Source organism: Aspergillus sydowii (assembly GCF_001890705.1).
Source record: "Aspergillus sydowii CBS 593.65 unplaced genomic scaffold ASPSYscaffold_23, whole genome shotgun sequence".
Taxonomy (NCBI): Eukaryota; Fungi; Ascomycota; class Eurotiomycetes; order Eurotiales; family Aspergillaceae; genus Aspergillus; species Aspergillus sydowii.
In genome coordinates, this window is record NW_024467881.1 from 124,372 (window position 1) to 138,917 (window position 14,546).

Consider the following 14,546-nt stretch of genomic DNA (forward strand, 5'->3'; position numbering starts at 1 on the left):
TGGAGCTTTCTGTTTTGATTCTGAGACGCGCGCGGCTAGGAGCTCTGATTCAGGTGAAGACTGGAGCGCGTGAAACGAGATGGTGTCAGATTGGTCGCACAATCACGGATTCAGCGGTTCTGTGGAACCTGGATTAGCCAATTTCATATTTGAGCGTTCATGTCTCTTCGACTGAACTGCTTCTCTAGTATACATGGGAAATCTGAAGGTTTCATTTGTGGTCATTGTTTGTCCGTAGCCCGTATTTTGATGGGTACTCTTCCGGTAAGGTCGTGCTATCTCGTCGTCCCAGAAATGTTCAATCCAGTAGCTTAGCTCGAAGCGAGGAGAGGCATCAAGTAGTACCCGTGTCTCCCCTATATCAAGGGAGTACCTGTCCAGTTCATATGCCAAAGGTACTGTGGAAAGAGTGACAATAGCCTGATGAATCATGCCTGCCGTCTCCCTATCAGTCGTCATGTCTACTCAGTATGGATGTTGCGTAATAATGATTGTTCGTGGCCATTACAATTCAGCTGGGAACAGGGGTCGATCTGCTCGACAAGNTCGGTACGCAACCATTCAAAACCTGCCTTATAGGTCCCAGTAGAGTGCTCTGAGGGGTCATGCGGTCTCAGTGTCGACACGATTGCACGATTGCCACATGCGATTTCCTCGTATCTGTATGGCCCTGTAGAAATGCATCCAACTTGTTGATATCAATAGTCCCATTTAGACTCAGGTCTATCAGTGACTTCCATGCAAACTTCTCCGACGATTGAATGGTCTCCATGATGAACTGACGATTTCGAAGTTCAGTGGTGAGGAGCAAGGGTAGATACGGCGGTCCATTGGTAATAAACCGAATTTCTTCGAGGGTCCATGTCCGCGTGTGTGGTTGTGAACTGTCGTCACTGGGCTTGTTGAACGGTAGCAATCCCTGGTCGAACGGTTAAATGCCGCAGACTTCGATCGGAACGAATCCAAATCAACAGATCATGGCCTGCATCGTCCGCCTGCCCGATTGATATGAGTTTGGTAAATACAGACAGGTTGTCTCTCGCAAGAATTGCATCGAAATACTCCGGGTTTCTGTGACGGACGACTCCACAAAATAAAAATGCTGTGGCTACTCGACACAACTTCCGTAGATAATTTCCTACCCTCGTCAGCAGTACTATTGGATCTCCTGTCGCATTTCTCGCTCTAACCTCAGGATGCTTCTCCGTCGGACCTGAAACCAACGAAAGCGAGGGGCTTATGAAGGCGGTTTCCCTACCATCACGTACGGGCAACTAGACATTCGTCAAGTGCCGGGCCTTATTCTGTCTTATACCTTGCCTACNGTAAGGATGTTGGTCCTGTAATGGCCATACGGTGTCCGAGACAGGCTCAGTGCCACATCTCTTCCAAGAACCGATTCTCACACCCAACAAGTATCAGGACAATCACTGCCTGCCCACGCACAAGTTTAAGTGGCTTGATTCGCCGCCGCCTCCCCATTTGCTGCTCCGTCTTCCGTCGGATTAGCAGGAGGGCAATAGCACAGTTGGCTATAGCTGCCGCGAAGCTGGGCGATATGCTGACTGTATGCATCTTCATTTCATGCAGAATCATATCGCCTCGTTTGTACTCCCGAACCGTCCTGATCAGCTCTGAGTGCTGGGATGGGTTAACAAGCANCACATTAACGGCGTCCACTGGTCGTTCTCGTGGAGCTAGGAAGTGGTGCTTACCCCTTCTCCTGCGCGTTGTTCGGTCTCTGCTTCTAGCGCCAGTGTGGATTGCGCGCTAGCAGTCTTAAGTGCTCTGGTAGTTCTCAGAGAACTCCTGTGGCAGTGCCGTAGCATCAGGTAAGTTCTATAGCCGCCGGACAAGGGAACGGCTAGGAAGGAGTCTGAGGTACAAATTTCACCATTGGTCTCGACGAGGGTCGTAGTTCGCCCTGGTGAAATGGTACATGTGAAGTCTTTTAGTAGGGCCTGAAGAGTATACGCCTTCATATTGCCTTTAGAAGAGCAACTTAGTGCGCGAATTCAGTAAACTCACCAACCAATCGATATAGTGACGACCAAGAGGCGACATGCTTCATTTAAGCGTCCAGGGCACAGCTTCAACCTCGGAGCCCCGAATATGCTAGGCGTATCGCTCCCACGTCACAATCTTTGGGATCTGTGATCATAAGCTAAGCCAACGAATTGAAGATTCAACACGCCTACTCTTATTATACTTAACCAGCGCAGCAAGAACAGGGCTCGTCCAAAAAAAAGCCCCAATCTGGTACCAAATGTGTCGACCAGGTGAAATACATCAAACCCTCAAGCCATTTTCCAATGTTCCGTAAAGATATTCTTTGCCCTTTTAACGGTCCGATCAATGGAGGAATTTGAAGTAATCGAGCACTCTTCACTTGAGAGTGACTTACCCAGAATGCCAGATGGCGCGGGGGGGGGGAAGAAATTTGCAACTTTAAATAGTTTCGAGACATTGTCTCTTTTTCCCATGATGTTGGCGCTCGCGATCTGGCCCACAAGGATCCCAAGAGCCAGTTTGGGTTTCCTAGGATCTACGATTCCACTCTACTATCATGCGTAAGCTATGATATCACATCAGCGACTTCCGTGCGAACTTCGGTATACGTCGACTTGCACATGTACTACGTATCGGCCATCGCGCCGCTATGCCTACATGATGCTGGGGCATCGTCGTATGCTTAAGCCAATGCTTCGGACAATGAAGAATAGAGCCTCACGTACGTGATTTACACGGATTATAATGAATTCTATGCTGTAGATATCAAACCCTCCAGGCTAGGAATCTCACAACTGATCAACGATACGTCCTACCTTTCGAACCTTGTGCATTTACTTGGCAATGTCGATTTTCAGCATTACTGTACGTGTTTTGACGGGGAAACATTGGCATGTCATTCTACCAGTTAGGTAATCAAAATTGAAAGCCATATTATGTTAAGTTAGTCTGTTTGGCGTTCCGAGGATCCCCTGGCTCTTGGGATATCCAGAGCTGCTCCCATGAACATCTGAACTTGTGCCGTCTTACGACTGAGAAAATCTTTTGCCGTGTTGGCGCAGCGCGATCGACTACAGCAGAGTCCTACTAGGGCAAAAGGCCATGGGCATCAGAGGGAATAGTAGCTCGACCTATTCGTCTCTTTCCTGATGGCAGTGCCGGGCTTGGGGGGNGTGTGGCGGGCAAAAGTGGAGTGCGAGTGGAGAACCGGGCAAGAAGGGGATNATTAGTTGGGGTGCAGTTTATCGAGGCTACTTGCTCAGGGCACTCAGCCTTTCGCTCACCCCGTGCTCAGTGAGCGCCTCAGGCTGCTCNNNGCGCGCTCAGGGCGTGCTGAGATCTACTCAGTGAGCAAAAAGCGGCGAGGGGTGAGCACTAAAACGGAAAGGGAAGGCCATCGACGCTGCTAGAAAATCATGTGTCTTCATATGCTGATTTCCTATTTTAGCCATATGTTAGGGCTCCTCATCTGTCTTCATTATTCACTGGTATCTTCAGTAGACTTACCAAGCCCACCGCTTCCTAGGTTGAGCTTATCCACTAGATTTTGCTCACTTCTTTGTACTGTACACATCGAAATTCAAGACTTTTACCGACCTTGAAGTAAATGGCAGCTTTTAGACGCCTGGAGACCTATTGCTCTCGAGAACTAGCGCCGTTTTCAAGGTCTCAAGACTCTCACAAATGAGTCTTGTGCCGTCGAGAACAGGGGAACGGCTAGATAGGTTCCAAGACCATAAAAAACTACTCTACCCATTCTCGTTCCCTGAGAACCAGGCTAATCCTCACGCAAGTACCTATACTCCCAAGTCTCCCATGTAATGCAAACCCCGAGTGATTCATGGAACGATACGAAAGCTTGGTATGTAGGCCCTTCAGCTGCCTGTTACAGTAGTTATCCTGGCCCACGGAAAGTTCTCCTCGACAAGGAAGTTCCGCGAGTGAAGTGGAAAGTTCCCTGCTTGGAGGTCGGGAATAATTCGAGATTCTTGGTTGTTCCACAAGGCCACTCCTTGGTGGCTCGCTCCGTTGTCTACCCAACAGCTGCTTCCCGAACGTCATGCCAAGCAGTACATGGCGACCGGCCACATCTACGACCTTATTAAACTACAGCTACATACAATGCAAAATCCAAGATCCGGGAGGCATGCCGTGTTAATGTGCTCTGTTCTTGAGCTTCAAACTCCAGAATACTTGAATGGAGCCCTGGCTGCGGCCCGGAAACTGATCCGAGAACATCCTTGTCACCTCCGGCCACGTCCGTTTCTCTTCTCCTCTCAACCTCAAGAGGAGATCCCTCTCCTCAGAAGAATACGGCATGCCTTTGCGGGAATTCCCATGAGGTTCAGCGGAATCAGTTGACTGAGCTACGTGACGTGCTGGCTGTGCTATGCGTTCAGGTGCTTCTGAGTCGGATTGGGATATGCAACGTGGCAGTGCGGCCTCGAACAGCCAGGAAAGAAATTGCAAGCGTTCATCAACCGATACAGACGTGAAGTTAGAACGAAGCGATGAGAGCGAATTCTCCGTCGAGGCGATTGCAGAGGACTTTCTAACCCGTTTGCACTGCTGCGGTGGTCCGTGCGACTCTTGCGACTTTCGCTTGCGGGATTTCGACTGCGGGCCGCTGCTTAACACATCGAGGTGATTGCTGGATGTATGAATGTGTGCTTCGGGGTTATTATCATTGGCAGACGCTTGGGCACATGAACGGTTCGGTAGCGGGTTATTTGAACGAGAGCTTTCTTCCTGCTCTTTGTATGTGTTGAAGTGTCGATATTGGGCAGGGAGCTCGCGCAGAAGCGGTGGCGGATCAGGATATTGGCAACTCGTCTCTGACCTGTCCACATGGCCGGCCGCGTGGATATGCTGGTTTTCATCCTCTATTGCCCAGGGGCCATTGTTGGTGAGGATCGCGGGGTCGATCGGAAAGCGGCTTTCTTCGTCTGCAGGCTGGGGAAGGTCCTGCCAGCTCTCGTCCGAGCTGGTAACACTTGGGGACGATGCGCATCTCGGGGTATACTCTGTCAAAAAAGGCGCATCAACTGAGACATCAGAGGTATCGTGAGCATTGTGTGATGTGGCTAAATCCGAATTCGGCAATGGACCAGCTCCGTTTCCTAGAGGCTGTTCCTGCCGCCCTGCGTGCTGCGTGTCGAGTGATGTGTTTGGCGTTGTGTTAGAGTGTAGCCTAGATGACCTCTGGGATGGGGACTGACAGCCCCGGGATGTGACTATTGGGGTCACGGCACTTGCATGGACACAAACCTCGGCCGGGGGGCGCGCCGGGAGCTGATGCTTCGGCAACGGCAATGCTGAGGGGGCGGGTGCCTGATGGAGTTGGGGAGCAGGGGACTTCTTGGAAGGAGGGTGTAGGTGTGAGTGATTGGACGAGGGGCAACTGTTACGGGAAGGGGGAGTCCATGTTTTGAAGTTATTGATCTGAAATGCAGGCAACATATTGGGGCAAGGGGAGAACTGAGTACGCTGATGGGGATGTGACTGTGTGAGGATCAGGCATGAGATGCGAACAAGGCTGGAGAGAATGAGGATGTGCTAGCAGTAAGGGGAGGGAAGCTCTTACAGTTCGGCTCTTGCGGGTTTTGTCGTCTTCTTATACCTTCGCTCGTCGGTAGATTGCCTCACGCTCGCACCGCACACACCGACGGATAAAGCAACCGGAGCATAATCTCACCCCTTTGCAGCTACTTCTGAAGCAGCTGACGTATTAACCTTCAGTCACACGGTCCGCTCGGAGATTGTGATGGAATGTTCTCCGCCAACCAGGTTGGCCTGCTGCCCCTAAGCCTCGCAATTCAGACGTCTCGGGGATACAAAGCATGCGGAAGATATATGCGGCAATTTTGCCATTGGCGAGCCGTCGAGATGAGAGCGTATGCTCGGCGGGCACAGAAGACCGTGGGTCAAGGATCGGCCAGGGATGGCATAGGATGCGACGCTGGTCAGCTGCGCCAACAGACCCGCGGCAGGAGTCGAAGAGAAGGATTATCCAACCGCGTAGGGGCTTCCTGCCTCACCTGGCTCTACCAGTCTCTGGTGGTAGAGGAGATACAGTATTAATGCTGGACATTACAATCAATATAATATCATGAAAACAGACATCCACACTCACTGGTAAGGCAGAATCCGCAATGACCCCGTAGGCACAAGAAGCCCAACGGTCGGCACCCGCGAGATGGTAAAGACGGAGAGACGTGGATAGCTGAGAAACGAACAAAGCAATGGCCACCAATAGGTCGACCTGTCGGCGACTCCGACGGTGGAAAGGGCGAGAAAAGAGGAGACGTCCTCAGCGCCATGCCAGAAAGGGGCAGTGTTCGGATAACGCGGCATCTTGGAAAGGGGGGGCGGTGCACCGGAGGGTAGCCAGGCAGCAGGGGAGGAAGTGGAAGAGAAAGTGCGTCGTTTTTCGAGGGAGCGTGGACGGGGTTATATAGATCGTGCGGCCGGTATCAGGCGGCAGGCGATGAGCGCAAAAGCGGCGAGAGACGGGCGCGATGCCCGAAACGGACACGCTAATCCGTAAGGGGCAATGGGTCTCCCGCATAGGATAGGCGGTGACGGGCGGCAGATGGGCGGTTCAATGGGGGTGGTTTCCGGCGCCCCGCTAACCGTCACAACGTATACTACTCTTCTTTTAAATATTAAACTTTATAGTAATATCTTAAAAATATTAACTAGCTTAAAAGTTCTTTATAACTTTAGTATAATTAATTAATTTATTAGGATCTGAGAAATCTAAATATACTCCTATCTCTTTGATTAAAGTTATATCAAATAAGTTATAAGATATTAAAGTTTACAGGAAAATATCAGTATATAAGAGAAATCAGACACCAGGTGGGTCCGGGCGCCAGATAATTAAGCACGGTAGACAACATTATAAACAAGACATAAAATTACGCCTCCCAGCATCATTGTATATAGCTAGTTCAACCCACAATATTATGGAAGCACCTCCGGAAGCTATTTACTCTTCACAAAAGGGGCTTCTCTCTTCAGTGACTATCTCAGGGTTATGCTGTGACAATTCGCCGTTCAACAACTAATCTACATGAATTACCCAGCCCCTATATCTCGTCATTCTGCTTGCAAAAACTGTCTACCTCGTCTGAACGGAGGAGATGGACAGCTTCTGATTGGCCTTGTAAAGCACCTCCGGGATCATTGATTAATCCTGCAGCTGACTCGGGCGCTCGCTTAACCGGCACCGTGATTGGCTTGCGGCATATCTGCTTCTTGAAAGGAGAACCCATTGCGACGAACTTGTGGCTGAGCAATAAACAGTTCCTTGACTGTTAAGAATTAGGGTCCGTGTTTTAGCAGCAGATATGAACACATACCTGTTTAGCTCTTTGCTTGCCGTTACACGTCTGGGTGAGCCCCGTCGCGTGGTGCCGCTTCCTGCGACTGCCGATTATGCATCCGGCGACGGAGCGAGACAAAAGCACAGAGAAGCAGATTATCATGTTGTCACTTGCCCTACCCATCCCACCGGAGAGTCACGGAAAGGGCCTATGCCTTGATGGCGGAGCAGTTGCAGGAATATGCATTGCAGCAGTGGCCGGAACTTTCGCAGCCATCATGCGAGGCACGATAGATAACCATACATGTTGTTCTTGATGGTTTTATAGAAGATTAAAAAAATGCGCAGCGTCTTCTGCAAAGGGGACCGAAACGGTAAAGCTAAGCGATGGTTCGCCAAGTGTGATCTCTCCGAGCGTCTCGGCCACCGCAATCGAGGGTTGTGGCCCAATTAAAGAGCATCTAGACGAGGCTCTGGACTGTTTGTTTCTCGGCAAGGCAGCTTCTCGTCTTGGCTGGGCTGGCGATTGAGGGCAGCCTTTGCGAGGTATAAAATTGTGAGCATTTTCAAAGGGATCAGAGACAAAACACTCTTCTACACTACACAACGCACTCAGTACACCCCTTCATTGTATCTTGATACCTCTAGTATACATCCCACCATGGCCGGCAAGATCGACATCAATAACGACATCTATAAGCTTTCTGCGCGGCCCTTCATCCTCGAACGCGAGGGGGACTATGACCGGGCAATCAAGGCCTACCAAAATGCCATTCAGATTCTAGATATGAGTATTGAGAAATTCAAGAAGATGAAAGCTCCCCGTCTTAATCGCAAGATGTTTGAGCGCCAGGTACAAATCCATCGTGATCGACTCGCCTACTTGCAGACGCTTAAGCTCAAGGGGAGTTTCGACGACGTTGTCCGGCCACCGACGGTCCTCGATGCCATCGACTGTTTGGCTCGCAACGATGGAGACAGTAGCCCATGGACCCTATCGCAGGTGAGTCGGCTGCACTACTAAGATGGAAATAGACTGATTGTAATCTTCGGTCGTAGATGAGGCAAGCCCTTCATCAGCATAGGCTCGCGACCATTGAGGATACAGACCCAAAGGCGAAGGAAGCACCGTCATACTTGAAGCCTATCCTTGAGGCAGCAGATTCCACTCAAATCCCCTTCTTTTCACTATCTCTACCAGCGACCGCAGAGCCATTGATTTATCGTATATCGCAGGATTCAGAGTTTGTCGAGCTGGGTGCCCGATCCTACTGGTATTTCGTCAAGGATTCCACTAATGCCCATGTGCTTTATGCCCTCCAGGCCGTTTGGAGTGACCAAGTTCCCATTACGGAGGCTGTTCTGCGCCGATCAGGAGAATTCCTCCCACAGGTTGGCGCGGTGGGAGTTCAAATCCGCAAGACAGCCGGTGGGAGCTTCCGGCTGGTGACCTCTACCGTTCCCGACATAGGGAAGATCATTGAGATTCCTGATCGGGAGACAAAGAGCAAAGACTGGTCTCCCCGGCGCTTCCAGTACGGCGGCCGCAACTTTGTGTGGAAGAGCGGGCGGACAGATGGAAAAAGCAAGAGTGCTGACGGTGGCCTCTTCAGGCCATTCGCATGGGAAGCGCTGTATGAGACGAGGCGTGTGTGGGCGAAGAACGGGAGCCAGACAGGCAAGATGGAGGATGAGACCGTCGGACCGTGTCTGTGCTGGGGAGAAAAGGGAGGCCAGAACGGAGCAGCACACTCGATATTCATGAATCCTGGGCTGGACCTGCACTTCCGGGAGCATCTACTGGCGGCGCAGCTAGGAAGGTTTGTTCGCTGCAAAAATCCACCGGCGAAGGACTCGAAGGGGGTAGAGGCAGTAGCGGCTGGAGATACCATCTTGTCAATTCTTCAGATAGCCTCCTCTTGAACTTGATCCAAATAGTTGAGATGACTATACCTTAGGTGCTCTGAAACGACATGCGATATCTTCTGGCTGTAATTGTCTAAACTCTTTCTGGGTGGCTTGGCATTGTGAAAATATTCTACTGTCCTCTTCTTCGATGTATTTTTATGTCCATGTTCACTCAGCTAGGGGTGGAATCGAATAGGGATTCTTCCTATTCGAATTCGGAAAGATCTTTATACGGTCTTATTCGAATCCCAAAATAGTTAAGGAGTCTGATGAGCACCACGTGGAGAGAGCTTGGCATGGCAGGGAAGACGTCTGATCATGCGCAGAATAGACTCATTTGCTGCTGGATGGATAGGCTCTTGCATGAACGATTGCATAGTTCCAGACCACGCCGCAGCATGTGGCTCAGTAGGGATTAGTCCAAATTGGCCATCTCATAAGACATCCTTATGAATGCCCATGATTGCTCCTCCAAGCTAGAAAAAGGCGAGGTGCGACACTCGACTCATCAGCATGTCTGCAGACTTTTGGGGTCTGTAGCTCTTGCACTATAATGGGCTACGACGATTCAAATCGACGATTCCAAAAGCAGCTACGTAGCCACACTGCGGGAGCTACACCCCATGATCAATGAATGTTGATGTTCACGATATTTCTTTCAATCTGTATTTTGGGCTTTGCGGAAGACGATATAGTTGGATCGGTTGATTTTTGTCATATTGGGAATAATCATTAATATATTCCGCAATAATTGGCGCAGCCAGTCTTTTGTATACCTCCTTGCGCCTCGCATCGTGGTCCGTTTAAAAGGAGACCGAAGTGCTCCCTCGAGTCCTCGAGCTTAGACTCAAATTTGGGCGCACTTCAGGCATGTGACGATAGATGTTGAGAAATTTCTAAGATGGATGTTTCAACCTTTGTTTTAAACCTTTTTTCTATGGAAGCTGACCCAGCTCGTTGAATGGGTCTGTAGACGCTGTCGATCTGGATGAACCTCGGCATCGGTGTGCCGACCCCGCTTTCTCCGCAGCAGCCGACCAGATAGACACTTCTTGAGACTGTTCTTTCTCTCTCGATCCTGAAGTTCAACACGTGGAAATCAATATTGCGGCGCACACAAACATCGGTCATGCCTGTCTGTACGCTTCACCTTCTGACTCTCGACGGGTCCACCGACCCCCGATCTTTCATTCAACAGCTGAAAAATGCCTCGACCAAGGTCATCGTTGCCTCAAGACCTCGACATGTTGTAATCCATCCGACGAAACTCGACAACAACCCGCTTGCGACTAAAAATTGGGATCTCATGGTTCTTCTCCAAGCAAATGCCGGCAGTCAAGATCCGATTCCTGCCACCCTGCGCAGCTTGATCACAGACGAATACAGAATAACGACAGGCATCCCGTCCAAACTCGTTGCCAGCTATCCATCCCGCAACGCAACACTGCAAAGTGAATCCAGCAAATACCCATTGACAGGTTCTCTCGAGAAGATCCTCAAGGATGGGGGCAAGTCCACGTCGCAAAGCCTCGAGGTCTCCCCCAGTTTGCTCGCCTTCATGGCCGAGCTTACAAAATCGCACCCGGGTCCCGTAACCATGCTCAATTTGCTGCATTTTCAATACCCCAACGGCAAACAGAGCTACTACCAATACGGACAGGCATTCATCCCTGTCGCAGGCAAACGTGGTGGAAATGCCAAGCTGGTTGGAAATGTGGTGTCACCGCAGTCGCCGCACAGCGATTCTCGGGATCCGCCGGGAAGGCCGGAGCAGGACTGGTGGAATGAGATTTCTATTGTGCATTACCCCTCTATTCAACATTTTTGTGATATGCTCGCAGGCGAGGATTATCAGGCTATCAATGAGAAGTACCGCCTCTCGGTAAGCACATTTCAATGTTCTTCTTTCGTCTCATTTCAATCACATCCGAGGATTATGCTAACAACCCAGGCGCTTCGTGATACGTTCCTTTTGTGTACTACAGAGTTTGATGTCGAGGGATTGGGATCTTCAAAGCTGTGAGGCCATACACTCTACACTAGCGTAGGGCTTAGCCAGGTTTTTGGTGTGCAAATGCCACAATCGTATCCGATACCAGATCAACATTGTCCATTCGAAAGCAACTTATATAGTCCACTATTCAACCAAATTACGCCACAAGTCCAGATCTCGGCCTGGAAGACGGTGACGGTGCCGATAAGAGAAGCTCTTTGTTTAAGGGTATCTCTAGTATATAACTTACTACACAGTATTACTGATTACTGACCTCCATAGCTTTCAATGAATCAAGCATGCAGCGTCAACAGAGACTGCACTTACATTAATCTTGACATTCAGCAGATAGATACTTGATATCCTAGTCATGTGTCACACTACTTCAAACAATGTGATTTTTACAGATGGGATTAACGTCGATACCAACAACAGTCATACTAATGTTTAAGCTTGATCACAAGCTCGGTGTGAATCCCTCAACAGTCACATTCCAGTCTGCAGGGAAATGCGGGCCCTCGTCTCCATCCCATCCTCCAGCCATCATGGCAGTCGCAAGTAACAGACCCCCGGCGTTGGGAAAATACGGTGTGGGCACCCGCTCTCCTCCCTTTGGGTATCCGGCGTCGTCGAAGTCATAGTAGGGATGCAGGAGATAGGCAACAGCCTGGTCTACATCGCCTAAACGAAGGCTATTCATGGCTAGCATACTGAAGTCCCAGCCATACACGTCTTCAAGCTCCCACAGGTTCCGGATGAGTTCGGCGGTATTGCGCATGACGGTCAAGTTGACAGGAGGCCCCGTGGACTGGGGTGGAAGTAGGCCGTATATACCAGCCATCGCCGGGTGGTCCTGCACCGTTGCTGTCCCTTCCTTCCACATGTCTGGGATACCCTCATATACAGCATAGGTGTTGTTAATGACTGGAAGTGGTGCGAGGTTATCCCGCACCACCACCCACTCTTTGGGCACCGACACTCCCTGGCGTTCTTTCCATTGGATCGCAACATCCAGTCCGAATCGCCAGTATGCCAACTCAAACGTAGGATTAACCGTTGCATTAGGAATGGTATTCTCGCTGACAGGGTACATCGGCGGGCCAAGATCGTAAACATGGGTTGTTGCATTCCACCAAGCATATGACGCCATGAAATCAGCCGTAGCTGTAACAATCTCATCCCATTCTCGCAAGGTCTTACTGTTGGGGAAAGCTCGGTAAACGTATTCAGCAAAATGCATCACATGCGGTTGCTGCCAGATAAGCAGGACGTTGATCTCCCCAGGCGCGCTCTTGCCAGTCGGGTCTGTCATCTTGCCCCAGCGTGCGCCTGCGTATCCCTGCGCAGCAGCCCTGTTGATGCTGGACTGGAGGAAGCGTTGGTACGTACCCGGGACTGTCCGCGAAAGAAGATCATGGTGTCCCCAGCGGGCGAACTGCAGGCAATGCCACAATACCATTTCTAGCTATTATACCTGATTAATACGACTCTTGTCATATGCTGTTCATAAACTCACATGGAATTTACCATACCAGCCGTTATTCACAAGGCCTAATAATATACAGTTAGTTTGAATATGGTAGGGTTAGTCGCATATCGTACCGGATTCTAGATATATTAGTATATAGGACCTTACAGGGTGGCTAGTACATACCTTGAGGGGGGTTGTGGGAGGCAGAATTTACAGCAACAAGGTACTGTGACAGGATTATTCGTCGTTGCAGTTCAGTGGCCTTATCATTCCTGGTGGCTGAGAGGTCTATGAATGCACCTGAGGTCCAGTAATCGGCCCACCATTTTTGAGACTCGGCAGAGATCTCATTATAACTTGGCAAGTTGCCGACCCTATCTGTTGGGGAAAAAGCAACCACTAGATGCAGTGTGTCAGAGCCGGATGGTGTGAGAACGAACTTGTTTGAACTGTGCAGAGGGCCGGATATAGACCCATTTGTACTCCATTTTGCAAACGCATATTGCACATTTCTATCGGCGATCTGCTTGAAAGAGGCTGAATGGGCGGTTGAGCGGACTTGGACTGTATTATTTGTTGTCTCGTTCCACACTCCAACGTATGGGGCGTCGAACTTGTTTGTATCAGAGTATGGAAAGTCGAAGAAGACACCCAGACCTCCAGATACCAAGAGGTCTGACTTGATCTCGATCGCCAGAACAGGGTCTTTTGGATGGCTTGTCACTTGAAGGAATACGCTGGATCCATTATATTGGAATTTTGACACAATAGTGCCACTCCAGAGGTCGAGGTCCTGGGTCTTGTCAATGAGATGCTGTTCCGTAACGTTTCTGCCACCGAAATATAGCCCAATGTTTCCCATGTTAACTCTTTGGGGGTTCCGGATTAGCCAGTTTGATATATCTTCCTCTGCCGGATTGGGTATGCCATAATTGACCAGTCTCCCGTGCGTCCACCAGTCGACACCGGTGAAATCTGTCTATAAGTCAGCCTCTATACTCTGGCCATGGGCAGGACACTACCGGAAGGTGAGGTCTGTCCGGGCGTGGTTGGTAGGCTGAAATTATGCCAGGCCCAAGAGCTCTGGATTGCGAATGGAGAAAATGTCTGAAGGCCGGTGATGTCGGCACCGAAAGCAAAATCGCCATTTCCCACTTGGAGAGGCGTCGTTGGTGAACTGGAATTGCGGTGCGGATTGAAAGACCTGACGATGTCGCGCCGTTGGGCTGGGCTGATGGCAGCGACCCCAGTAATCCCAATTAGTGCCCATAACAGGCAATTTAGGGAGTACATACTGCTTGGATCGTGCAGCAAGTGAACTCATGGTGTTTACCAACATATAACTGGGGGTTTGGAGACATCTCTGTCATGACTCGTGGAAGTATATTCGCCGTTTCTCCACTGTATTCCTGTTCATGCTCCAACTTTGCGGTGCCTCAGCTCACATTTTGCCTAAACAGAGCAGTTCAAAAGAAAGTGGTCAATACCATACATTTTATGGTTCTCCAACAAAGTACCTAATATATGAGAATACGGTTTCTACAGCTGTGTGTGATGGTGTCCGGATATATATTTCCAACATGCGCCCGGATAAGAACCAACAACCACACATTAGAGAACACAAGATTTAATAATACTCATGTTCAGGCTGAATATTGGATTCCTACTGCATACCAGCCTTGAACAGTACTCTAGCACTCTATCCCTGCAGTGTCTGTACTCATACAAACTGAGCAGGCGTCGGACCGCTCACGTGGTTCAAACCGGACGATGTTGTGATTGGTTGGGAACACGGGTAGACCCTCCCGGCAGAGTTCTGCTCACGTGACGTCCTGCTT

The 14,546-nt window shown here is 50.0% G+C and overlaps 8 protein-coding genes across 8 annotated transcripts; 3 read left to right on the forward strand and 5 right to left on the reverse strand.

Annotated features, from left to right (window-relative positions):
* Nucleotides 1-102: 102 nt before the first annotated feature.
* Nucleotides 103-459, reverse strand: ASPSYDRAFT_37546 (uncharacterized protein; the record flags this gene model as incomplete). The annotated part of the gene is made up of 1 exon (XM_040845550.1): nucleotides 103-459. The coding sequence occupies one exon, from the start codon at nucleotides 457-459 to the stop codon at nucleotides 103-105; it is 357 nt and encodes a 118-aa protein (XP_040695977.1).
* Nucleotides 460-890: 431 nt separating this feature from the next.
* Nucleotides 891-2,071, reverse strand: ASPSYDRAFT_73953 (uncharacterized protein; the record flags this gene model as incomplete). The annotated part of the gene is made up of 4 exons (XM_040850753.1): nucleotides 891-1,274; nucleotides 1,447-1,641; nucleotides 1,716-1,924; nucleotides 2,029-2,071. 4 exons carry the CDS (start codon nucleotides 2,069-2,071, stop codon nucleotides 891-893), a joined length of 831 nt encoding a protein of 276 aa, XP_040695978.1.
* Nucleotides 2,072-4,164: 2,093 nt separating this feature from the next.
* ASPSYDRAFT_165028 (uncharacterized protein) lies at nucleotides 4,165-5,469 on the reverse strand (the record flags this gene model as incomplete). Its single annotated transcript, XM_040843312.1, has 1 exon — nucleotides 4,165-5,469. One exon carries the CDS (start codon nucleotides 5,467-5,469, stop codon nucleotides 4,165-4,167), a length of 1,305 nt encoding a protein of 434 aa, XP_040695979.1.
* Nucleotides 5,470-5,472: 3 nt separating this feature from the next.
* ASPSYDRAFT_52437 (uncharacterized protein) lies at nucleotides 5,473-6,416 on the forward strand. The gene has a single exon (XM_040848484.1). It carries the CDS (start codon nucleotides 5,779-5,781, stop codon nucleotides 6,088-6,090), a length of 312 nt encoding a protein of 103 aa, XP_040695980.1. The 5' UTR covers nucleotides 5,473-5,778; the 3' UTR covers nucleotides 6,091-6,416.
* Nucleotides 6,417-7,100: 684 nt separating this feature from the next.
* ASPSYDRAFT_138027 (uncharacterized protein) lies at nucleotides 7,101-7,610 on the reverse strand (the record flags this gene model as incomplete). Its single annotated transcript, XM_040840817.1, has 2 exons — nucleotides 7,374-7,610; nucleotides 7,101-7,325 (listed from the first exon to the last, which is right to left on the reverse strand). Exons 1-2 carry the CDS (start codon nucleotides 7,518-7,520, stop codon nucleotides 7,101-7,103), a joined length of 372 nt encoding a protein of 123 aa, XP_040695981.1. The 5' UTR covers nucleotides 7,521-7,610.
* A 387-nt stretch (nucleotides 7,611-7,997) lies between these two features.
* ASPSYDRAFT_165092 (uncharacterized protein) lies at nucleotides 7,998-9,259 on the forward strand (the record flags this gene model as incomplete). Its single annotated transcript, XM_040843324.1, has 2 exons — nucleotides 7,998-8,339; nucleotides 8,396-9,259. The coding sequence occupies 2 exons, from the start codon at nucleotides 7,998-8,000 to the stop codon at nucleotides 9,257-9,259; spliced, it is 1,206 nt and encodes a 401-aa protein (XP_040695982.1).
* A 1,114-nt stretch (nucleotides 9,260-10,373) lies between these two features.
* On the forward strand, nucleotides 10,374-11,267 carry ASPSYDRAFT_165045 (uncharacterized protein; the record flags this gene model as incomplete). The annotated part of the gene is made up of 2 exons (XM_040843316.1): nucleotides 10,374-11,126; nucleotides 11,196-11,267. The coding sequence occupies 2 exons, from the start codon at nucleotides 10,374-10,376 to the stop codon at nucleotides 11,265-11,267; spliced, it is 825 nt and encodes a 274-aa protein (XP_040695983.1).
* A 427-nt stretch (nucleotides 11,268-11,694) lies between these two features.
* ASPSYDRAFT_95869 (uncharacterized protein) lies at nucleotides 11,695-14,032 on the reverse strand (the record flags this gene model as incomplete). Its single annotated transcript, XM_040853183.1, has 6 exons — nucleotides 11,695-12,702; nucleotides 12,754-12,788; nucleotides 12,840-12,845; nucleotides 12,892-13,683; nucleotides 13,731-13,939; nucleotides 14,004-14,032. 6 exons carry the CDS (start codon nucleotides 14,030-14,032, stop codon nucleotides 11,695-11,697), a joined length of 2,079 nt encoding a protein of 692 aa, XP_040695984.1.
* Nucleotides 14,033-14,546: the final 514 nt, after the last annotated feature.

What these genes read in the sequence shown, in the direction of transcription:
- ASPSYDRAFT_52437 (XM_040848484.1), top strand. Translation starts at nt 5,779, where the DNA reads ATGTTCTCCGCCAACCAGGTTGGCCTGCTGCCCCTAAGCCTCGCAATT.